At 34.1% G+C, this 10,881-nt stretch overlaps 1 protein-coding gene and 1 pseudogene across 2 annotated transcripts; both read right to left on the reverse strand.

Moving 5' to 3' along the window:
- Positions 1-1,222: 1,222 nt before the first annotated feature.
- Positions 1,223-2,346, reverse strand: LOC147536669 (S-norcoclaurine synthase 2-like). Its single transcript, XM_086639776.1, has 2 exons — positions 1,953-2,346; positions 1,223-1,834 (listed from the first exon to the last, which is right to left on the reverse strand). Exons 1-2 carry the CDS (start codon positions 2,134-2,136, stop codon positions 1,530-1,532), a joined length of 489 nt encoding a protein of 162 aa, XP_086495902.1. The 5' UTR covers positions 2,137-2,346; the 3' UTR covers positions 1,223-1,529.
- Positions 2,347-9,071: 6,725 nt separating this feature from the next.
- LOC147536670 (S-norcoclaurine synthase 2-like) lies at positions 9,072-10,128 on the reverse strand (annotated as a pseudogene). The gene is made up of 2 exons (XR_015225035.1): positions 9,801-10,128; positions 9,072-9,682 (listed from the first exon to the last, which is right to left on the reverse strand). The product of XR_015225035.1 is annotated as an S-norcoclaurine synthase 2-like (transcript).
- Positions 10,129-10,881: the final 753 nt, after the last annotated feature.

Consider the following 10,881-nt stretch of genomic DNA (forward strand, 5'->3'; position numbering starts at 1 on the left):
GCAATCACACAATTAGTGTGGGGGTAAAATGAATAATGTCAACTTTTTTTTGATGAGATAAACAATGTCAACTTAGAAGAGGATAAATTACTAAACTAATTAAATTATTATATAGACTGAAAAGATAAACAAAACAAGTATCAAAATGATGTGACTATCTCAAAACTATGTGGGGCAAACATGAAAAAAGTTCACAAAAATTTAACCCAATCTGTTATGTTTAAGGAGGTATTAGCAATCACACAATTAGTGTGGAGGTAAAATGAATAATGTCAACTTTATTTTGATGAGATAAACAATGTCAACTTAGAAGATGATAAATTACTAAACTAATTAAATTATTATATAGACTGAAAAGATAAACAAAACAAGTATCCAAAATGATTTGACTATCTCAAATCTTCTCACACTAAATATAGTTTTCTTTGAGTTTCCTGGAGAAGATGAAGGATAATAACAATTAAAATAGAGAGAAACTTTAAACAAATCTACCTAAAAATGAAGAAGAAAGGATGAAGATCTGTTTTTCTTCTTCATTTTTTTTTTTTCGTATATTTCGAAATGTAAATCAAACATCGCTAGAATATTTCGATGGGAAACCTGCACAACATTTACGTAAGTAACTTCTCATTTCTCTAATCTGAAAAAACGACATATTACAGCTATTTCGATCGAAATATGTCGATATACTTTTCATTCCTTGATTTATACAGCAAACCAGACGAATCGACAGACAAGATTAGTCCATATGTCTACGGTTCCCTTCGAAATCTTTCGAGTACTTCTGAAGTATTCTTGGATGATCAAAATGCATCTAGAGAACTCTTCCAAGCCCAACCCATAAATGTGCAAAATGAAGCCTAAGTTTATGTACAAGGCAGCCCGGCCCTATATGCTATGTTTCCAATTATGTAGGCTTGCTGTTTGGTGCTGCTGGGCTGTGTGAGCTTCTGTTTGGTGTGCCCTTAAGTGATGGGTTGTGACAGGCCGCTCCCCTTGAATCGGCCCCAATACTCCCCTCACTCCCTGAATCCGCCCTTGGACAGGGTGGATAATTATTTTTTCTGAAAAATAGAACTCACGCAGTTTCCGTGGAAGAGCAAGAACAAGAGAACTTCACTAATTGACAAGTTGGTCACTGGATCATTTTGAAACAAACCTTTTTATTAACGCGCAGTTTGTGATGCAAAATTGACTAATTACTCTACATAAAGATCAAATCAAGACAAGTAGAACACCGCACATTTGATTTTATTTTGGATTCATTACATCTTATAATATATTACAACACTCACATAGATCAAATCGGACAACATCTACTGGCAACCGAGAGGAGACAGTACCATCATATTACAAACATATCCACTTTTATTTCCTTATTTTAATGACCCGTTATATTATTTATCGTAATTGTACCCCAATACCATAATTTACGAATAAATTAGGCATCACATTAACCACACAAGTCACAAATTATATTTATTCATAATTTAGTACCATAGGTTTTAGGATTATGGTTGGTGTTGTGATCAATGTTCAGAAGGTAAAGGGTTTTTATGTTCTAAAACATATTTCGCAACAGATTTAGCCAATACTACCAGTTTAAAAACACTGATCAGAGGAGCAAGTTTCATGAAAAGTTCATCAGGGACTTCACACTTAGTCATAGATTTGATTATACATGAATCACTATCTTTCTCCAAGATTTGGAAGCTATCCATGTAAAATGTTGCACCCATCTCCAAATACCCGCCTTCAATTTGTAACGCCTCTTTCAAACGTTTATCGTGATCAATTGTCACAAACTTTTCTTTGTACGTCAACGGCACGGTTCCTGGTTAATATAAACAACAATTTCAAAATACTTTTAGCGACAGTTTGTACCGTTGCTTATTTTTCTTTAAATGTTTCTTTTACTCTATGCGTAAATTGCAATATAAAGTTATACATACCAGGAGAAAATACAAGTTGAAGAACGGTACCGAGATGACCATCACCCTCAACTATGTCAACACTTTCGACTATGCCTGGAAGAAATTTAGGGATTAGTTTAGGGAAACTAGGGGAGCTATAGACTGCCCAGACATCGGCCGCAGGTGCGGGCACTACTAACTCGTTTACTAGCTCAAATTTCATTACCTCTTATTGGTTTCTAGCTTGAAACCTATAGGAGGAGAGAGAGCAGTTGAAACTATACTTATGAGACTTGGTTATGAGTTTAGTGTTTGTTATTCTGAATTTGCTCAGCCCTATTTATACAACAATTACTTGGGTTGTTGTATGGACAGCTATTTGTGAGATCTCATATCTAGTAATCTAGATGACGGACGTAATTAATCTTCACATTGGATATATATATTTATGGGGTTAATTCTATTTTGACCCCCTAAAGATGACCAACCCACCAAAATGACCCCCTAAAGATGACCAACTCCCAAAATTACCCTGTAAATCACTTTCCATTTAATTACCGTCAAATATTAAGTTCTTTTTGTTTTTTCTTACCGATTTTACCCTTCTGACATTACTCACAATATTTATAGTTTCAAGATCATTAATCAACAAGTCATGCCATTCGTTAATAAATTATTATTTTCTCTCAACAATTGATTCTTTTTTCCCTAATTAATTTTTTCATTCCTCCATTATCTTTACATTTTCCCATTTCCACCTTCATCACCATCGTCATCTGAAAAATCTTTTTTTATTTTCATCATCTTAAAAATCTCCTTTTATCTTCATCATCATCATCTTCAGAATCTCTTTGCACCATCGCCATCGTCGTCATCATCATCTGTCCACATTTTGTTAGTGTGTTTTAAAAGGGTTTGCTATGATGGGAATGGTTGGCTGTTATGGAAATCATTGTGGGTACATTATATCACTACAAATTTCCATCTAATTACCCTTTAAAGCTGAGGAAGATAATGGTCCAGCTATTGATTCTTATGGATACTAGGTTCGCTGTTATAGAAATTATTAGCTTCATTTCTTATTTCAATTGGTCGATTAGTTGATTTTTTTTTATTCACTGTACTTTCTCTCCCTAGACTAGTGCTTTTTGAAGTACCCATTTACTTATGATTGTCGGTTTTAATGCAATGGTTTGCTTTTGCAAAGAGTTTAGTAGCTTGATGAGTAAATATTGATGATGAAGATCAAGATAAGAGATGTTGAAGATAATAGAGAGAGAAAAAGAAACTGGTTTGGAATTAATAAAAAGTAGTTGTTAAGAGTTCAAGAAATTTAGTAATGAATTGATTAAACTGAATAATCAATGTTATTGGGACCATAAATATTGTACAAGTACAGTCAGCATCGTAGAATTGGTAATGAGAAAAACAAAAAACAGTATCTGACGGTAAAGTGAACGGAAAAGTGATTTAGGGGGTCATTTTGGAAGTTGGTCATCTTAGGGGCTATTTTGACGAGTTGGTCATCTTTAGGGGAGAAAAATAGAATTAACCCATTTTTTTTACTACTACTAATAACTATTTCAAAGATTTACTACTATAAAGTTATTTTATTTTGATAAGACCGCTCTTAGAAACATGAAACAAAACCAAACCGAAATAGTTCGGAGCCCAGCTCCAACTACTTCTTTGTAAGTGAGGTGAGGTACTTCTTTCGGTTTTCATAGGGGGTCGCCTTTTTTTGGTTGAAGTAGCCATGACTTTGGTCGTAGTCAGTTCAAACACATAAACCCAGTCCACTTGCAGCCCTTTTCCGCATGGTTGGAGACTCCCTATGAACAAACAAAACAGTAGGGTGGTAGAACCTCGACTCCCTTTAACTACTTAGATACTACTCCTTGACTCAACAAACTGAGACAACTAGCTGCCCTGAGCCTTGAAATAACTATCCTATACGGATGATTGCGACTACTATTTCCTTTACATAGCAGAAAAGAAGGAGGAAGATCCAGACGTATCTCCTTGAATTAGATGACTTAGTAGACGAGATTCACCGCCCCCATGGGGATGGTCTACAGGGTTCATAATGACTCCTCGTACTACAGGACGCTTACCTAGCCAACACTTAGATCCGGCTCTACCCAAACTTTTCTGGTTCACCCCAACATTACCCACTTGTCCGACTGTTGCCGAGCAGTTTTTGGATATCAAACGGACCTCCCCAAATGGTAATTTTAATGTGGCCGATTTACCCTCTTTTGCAATCAGTTTCGCTACAGCACCCGCTGCTCTAGCTAATTGTCCGCCCTTTCCAAGTGTGATTTTTTTTTTATTAATAATAATCAACATTTGTTATGCACTCAATTCTGTTATTACTATGTTTGAATGCTGAGTTTACAAAGAATCTTTGACAAAATGTTTGACTCGATGAGTCACACGATTAAAAGAACGGTCGAGATCAAAGTCAAACTTTGAAAATCTTTTGTTTTTTAGTGAAAATGAGTCAGTAAGTCAAGAATTTTGTCATTGTAGCACTCCTGTAATTATTAACAAGAGGATAAGGCAGTACGTATCTTTTCTTTAATTTTCAATAATATAAGTATTTGTTGGGGGAGCATTTGGTGCGAAAGAAATAGTGGAATTCTTCAATTCGTGGTGCATAGACAAATCACAATCAATTAATATCTTCCCTTAAGTTCTATCTTTTTGTGTGGGGCTATTCACTCCCCTTTTTTTTTTTTTTTTTTTTATAATAGTAGTTCGAATTCGTGTAAAATTAATTGGAGAACTTTGAAGGGAAAATATGTAACTTTTTTCTCGGTTCTCTTCATTCCTTTCTCCGTAACTTTGTAAGGATGTATTATCGTGATCGATATATTATTAAATCCAAAGTTGAAAAAGAAATAGGGGAGCTAATAACTCCATATGTTAACTCATTCCACACGGTTGAATTGATCTATATGTCGATTATTACAAAAGTATCTGATTATTTACGTTTTCATACTACAATTCCTTTCAAAGAATAAAAAAAATACTAGACTTCCATTTCTTTTTATCTATGAACTTCTACTAATAAGAGAAGTTGACACTCCTTAAACAATAAAGTTTTCCGTCTTTTCTGCAAGATTAGAAGTCTCAAATCGATGAATTAGAGCCATGTTGATTGGACATTAGGATAAATTAAGTATGAAATCTTTTTTCTTTTTTAGAGGTATCAAGGCTGATATCTGTCTTTAGTTATTTATGAATTATCACATCAATACTTTGATTGTCTAAATGAGGGGATTACATGTGGGCATTAATGCAAGTCTGGCCTATGTAAAAACGACTCAAAACTAAGTGTTAGTTGTGAAAATGACACGTGAATCCTAGCCATAAACTCTGTAATAAGACAAAATTTTACGTGGACGACCAGGGACGGATTCAGGATTTTCACTTAGGGGGTGCGAATTTATATACCTAAATAATTTTTTTTTGCAAACACAATAATTAATAAAATACTTATATTCATTAATTATATTGATATATCAACGATTACAGACGTAATTGACCTCTACGAGAGTTCATATTTTGAAATGTTCGCATAATCGACTCATTGTCAATTTCGCTAAAAACTTCTTTCTCAATAAAGACTACTAAACTATCATTTAGTTACACATCACCCATCTTGTTTCTTAAGCGTGTTTTAACTAGCTTCATAGATGAAAAAACTCTTTCAACAGAGGCAGTTGCAACCGGCAAGAGCTCCAATTCCATCTTAGTTTCCACCAACATTCTAGCAAGAACTCCAATTCTGTCTAAATTTGAGAAATCGTCATTTTGCCTCATATTGTAAATGTGATTATCAAGCTGAGAACTTAGTAGAGGAGAAGTGATTTTAGTGTGGTTTGAGATGAAGAAATGGGAGATATATATAGAGGTAAAAAAAATTGTGTAGTTGGATGGTTGGGTAGATGAATTGAAGTTTAGGGTAGATGAATTGAATTTTATAGGATTTATGGTAGATGATTTGAAGTTTATAGAGTTTAAGCTTTAGGGTAGATGAGTTAAAGTTTGTAGGATTTATGGTTAGAGTTGAAGTTTGTAGGGGTTTAGGGTAGATAAATTGGGGCTTGTATGAGGTTTATGGTAGATGAATTGAAGTTTATAGAGTTTAGGGTAGATGAATTGAAGTTTGTAGGGATTTAGGGTAGATGAATTGAAGTTTGTAGGGTTTAGGGTAGATAAATTGAAGTTTGTAAGGATTTAGGGTAGATGAATTGAAGTTTGTAGGGGTTCATGGTAGATGAATTGAAGTTTATAGAGTTTAGGGTAGATAAAATAGAAGTTTGTAGGGTAGATGAGTTGAAGTTTGTAGGGGTTCATGGTAGATGAATTGAAGTTTATAGAATTTAGGGTAGATAAATTGAAGTTTGTAGGGTTTAGGGTACATGAGTTGAAATCTGTAGGGATTTAGGATAGATGAATTGAAGTTTATAGGGGTTTATGGTAGATGAATTGAAGTTTATAGAGTTTATGGTAGATAAATTGAAGTTTGTAAGAGTTTAAGATATTTGAATTGATTTTATATAAGTTGGTTTTTGAATATAATCTATTTAAAAAAAATACTAAAAGGGGACAATTGGGCTCGAACTCGTGCAAATTTGGTTACATGTCCAGAAGGCGGTCCATACTACCATCAGGCCACTCTATTATTTCGGCATAACTGTGCACGCTGCTGTAAATAGACATTTAAAAGCCACAGAGCACTTCAAAAAAAAGAAGTAAAAGTGAGTTTCGAACTCATGACCTCATGGTCAAGTAGTTTCGATTCCCGCGATTTGCCATCACACCAGACCCTCCTTTGTGTCTTCTACACACATAGTTATATACATATCCATTATAACTAGATGTATAAAAAACAAAAAATTATTACTACTACTTATACTTTTTTTTACGGGAGGATCGAGGGGTTGCGACAGCTCCCCCTCGCACCCCCATGGATCCGCCCCTGTGGACGACACAAAAAAATTAGATATCTTATATGGACAAAAATAATTAGGTCGAACTTTTGGAGAAATAAGAAACTTTCCAGGGTACAAGTTAAAAAACCAAGTAGGAAAAAGACCCTTTAAGTCGCAGACAGTAATTGTCGGGACGACGACTACTTTGTCTTCTCATTTTTTTTCTCTCTGTCTTTATGTCTTTATGTCACTCTTTCTCTCTTCTCTATCTCTTTCTCGCTCATTTCTCTCCTCTTTCTCTCATTTAGACAATATTTTGATGGTCTAAATGAGCATATCTCCAGTCGATGTGGGGTTCAATGCAATTCCGGTCTACGTGATAACGACATAAAACGAAGTTTTAGATGTTAATCTACCACACCATATGGGAAAATGATCTATTTTACTTACCGACATTGTCATTTTGGGCCAACAAAAGATTGGTAATGGCAAACAAAATCACCATGGCGAAATAAAGCCATTAAAAAGGAAATTACGAAAAAGAAAATAAGAAATTTAAAAATGATATGTAAATCCTACCCATAAACCCAGTGGCCGATATATGGACAAGTAAAAACCTTGTATAAACAAAATTTTAAGTGGGCAACAAAAAAAAATAAAAAATTTTGTAAGGACAAAAATTATTAGGTCGATGTTTTAGAAAAATAAGAAAAGTTCTCCGGATACAAGTTAGATAACCAAAAAAATATTCACAAAATAGACCTTTCAAGTCGCAGGCAGAAAGTGGCTGGCCGACGACTTCTTTGTCTTCTCATCTTTTCTCTTATTCTCTCTCATTTATCTTTCTCACTTTCTATATATTTTTGTCTCTGTCTTCTCTCTCTCTTTCTCGCTCATCTCTCTTTTTCCCGTGCTCCAAATCACGGTTTGCCAGGCAGTTTATAAAAAAATTGGTCTAATTCCCACTCAAACTAGTTTCAAATATAAATCCAAACCAAAAACTCTCATCACGGGTTATAAATCAAGAACAAACAGAGCGAAAAATCAAATATAATTTAAACCTTTTGAAAATATGTTCGGAAAATGTGTAACCCAAATTAGTTTTTATAAAGATAAAACAACTTGAATTCATGTATATGAATAATTAACAGAAGAGACCAAATTTGTACAGAGTCTCCTTTACAAATTGAACATATCAAACCTGAAAAAATCTGTCAAACATTCATACATGTTTTCATAAACTCCAACATATCAATAACACATCGAATAAAAGTGACAAAGTGCATGCTATTTACTTGTGTACAATCACAAACAAGTGAGAGAAGGATCCTAACTATTCTAGATGATTCATAATTATATTGATGTTGTGATAAAATCGTAAGTTGAAAATATAATAAAAATCATATCGAGCTTACATAATGTGAGCTATCGAGGTAAACTGTATCACTCCGGGTCACCAATACCTATAACCAGGGGCGGACCCATGTGGAGAAATCTGACATAAAATGAGCCTTGGCCTGGCGGTTATGTCTTTGCCTACAGCAAGGAAGGTCTTGGGTTCGAATCCCCTTCTAGGCAGACCTGCGATATATTTTTCTAGTTTTCCTTTCCTTTTGCTTTAGTTACAAACAATTCACCAAATGACCCCCAAATTTTGCCAAGTTCTAAAATAACCCCTTTGAAATTTGAATTATTTTTTTTTTTTATAGTAGTTACACATTATTTTAATTCTAATTTTACCTTTATTTTTTAGTTCTATGAAAGATAAAGAGTTATTATGCGGGATAACAAGAGATGCGGTATTTTTTATCCTATCTCTGAAGTCGCTATCTTTCTTTTTATCTCCCCCTTGGACAAGACGATATTCGCTTGTAGAGAAGGATTAGTTTTTCGATGGCGAATTCCGTTTACCTTTTTCGCTCTCACTCATTTTTCAAACAACAATCCACTTTATTTCAAGTAAAAAAAACAAAATTTGTAAATATACATATACATAATAGTTTGTAAATTGGTAAAGATATACATAAGATTTTTATTTTTTTTATTGTATTCAAACTTGCCCAGGCTAGTTCAAAATCCTGGTTCCGCCCCTACCTACAACTGAACCTTAACAAATAGGAATGATATAACCCGAAGGTCAGCTGAGTAGGATACATATATACTAATAATATTAATAATTATTATTATACTAATTATTCAACATAAAGCTCAAATCAAGACAAGTAGAACACCACACATTTCATTTTATTTTAGATCCATTACATCTTATAATATATTACAACACTCACATAGATCAAATCGGACAACATCTACTGGCAACCGAGAGGAGACAGTACCATCATATTACAAACATATCCACTTTTATTTCCTTATTTTAGTGACCCGTTATATTATTTATCGTAATTGTACCCCAATACCATTATTTACGAATAAATTAGGCATCACATTAACCACACAAGTCACAAATTATATTTACTCATAATTTAGTACCATAGGTTTAGGATTATGGTTGGTGTTGTGATCAATGTTCAGAAGGTAAAGGGTTTTTATGTTCTGAAACATATTTCGCAACAGATTCAGCCAATACTACCAGTTTAAAAACACTGATTAGAGGAGCAAGTTTCATGAAAAGTTCATCAGGGACTTCACACTTAGTCATAGATTTGATTATACATGAATCACTATCTTTCTCCAAGATTTGGAAGCTATCCATGTAATATGTTGCACCCATCTCCAAATACCCGCCTTCAATTTGTAACGCCTCTTTCAAACGTTTATCGTGATCAATTGTCACAAACTTTTCTCTGTACGTCAACGGCACGGTTCCTGGTTAATATAAACAACAATTTCAAAATACTTTTAGCGACAGTTTGTAACGTTGCTTATTTTTCTTTAAATGTTTCTTTTACTCTATGCGTAAATTGCAATATAAAGTTATACATACCAGGAGAAAATACAAGTTGAAGAACGGTACCGAGATGACCATCACCCTCAACTATGTCAACAGTTTCGACTATGCCTGGAGGAAATATTTTAGGGATTAGTTTAGGGAAACTAGGGGAGCTATAGACTGCCCAGACATCGGCCGCAGGTGCGGCCGTGCGGGCACTACTAACTCGTTTACTAGCTCAAATTTCATTACCTCTTATTGGTTTCTAGCTTGAAACCTATAGGAGGAGAGAGAGCAGTTGAAACTATACTTATGAGACTTGGTTATGAGTTTAGTGTTTGTTATTCTGAATTTGCTCAGCCCTATTTATACAACAATTACTTGGGTTGTTGTATGGACAGCTATTTGTGAGATCTCATATCTAGGTGACGGACGTAATTAATCTACACATTGGATATATATATTTTTTGGGTTAATTCTATTTTGACCCCCTAAAGATGACCAACCCACCAAAATGACCTCCTAAAGATGACCAACTCCCAAAATGACCCCGTAAATCACTTTCCATTTAATTACCGTTAAATATTAAGTTCTTTTTATTTTTTCTTACCGATTTTACCCTTCTGACATTACTCACAATATTTATAGTTTCAAGACCATTAATCAACAAGTCATGCCATTCGTTAATAAATTATTATTTTCTCTCAACAATTGATTCTTTTTTCCCCAATTAATTTTTTCATTCCTTCATTATCTTTACATTTTCCCATTCCCGCCTTCATTACCATCATCACATGAAAAATCTCTTTTTATTTTCATCATCTTAAAAATCTCCTTTTATCTTCATCGTCATCATCTTCAGAATCTCTTTGCACCATCGCCATCGTCGTCATCATCATCTGTCCACATTTTGTTAGTGTGTTTAAAAAGGTTTGCTATGATGGGAATGGTTGGCTGTTATGGAAATCATTGTGGGTACATTATATCACTACAAATTTCCATCTAATTACCCTTTAAAGCTGAGGAAGATAATGGTCCAGCTATTGATTCTTATGGATACTAGGTTCGCTGTTATAAAAATTATTAGCTTCATTTCTTATTTCAATTGGTCCATTAGTTGATTTTTTTTATTCAC

This window comes from Eschscholzia californica, unplaced genomic scaffold, assembly GCF_041429995.1.
Source record: "Eschscholzia californica isolate CP2 unplaced genomic scaffold, dmEscCali1.0.p SCAF_5, whole genome shotgun sequence".
In the NCBI taxonomy this organism is placed as follows: domain Eukaryota; kingdom Viridiplantae; phylum Streptophyta; class Magnoliopsida; order Ranunculales; family Papaveraceae; genus Eschscholzia; species Eschscholzia californica.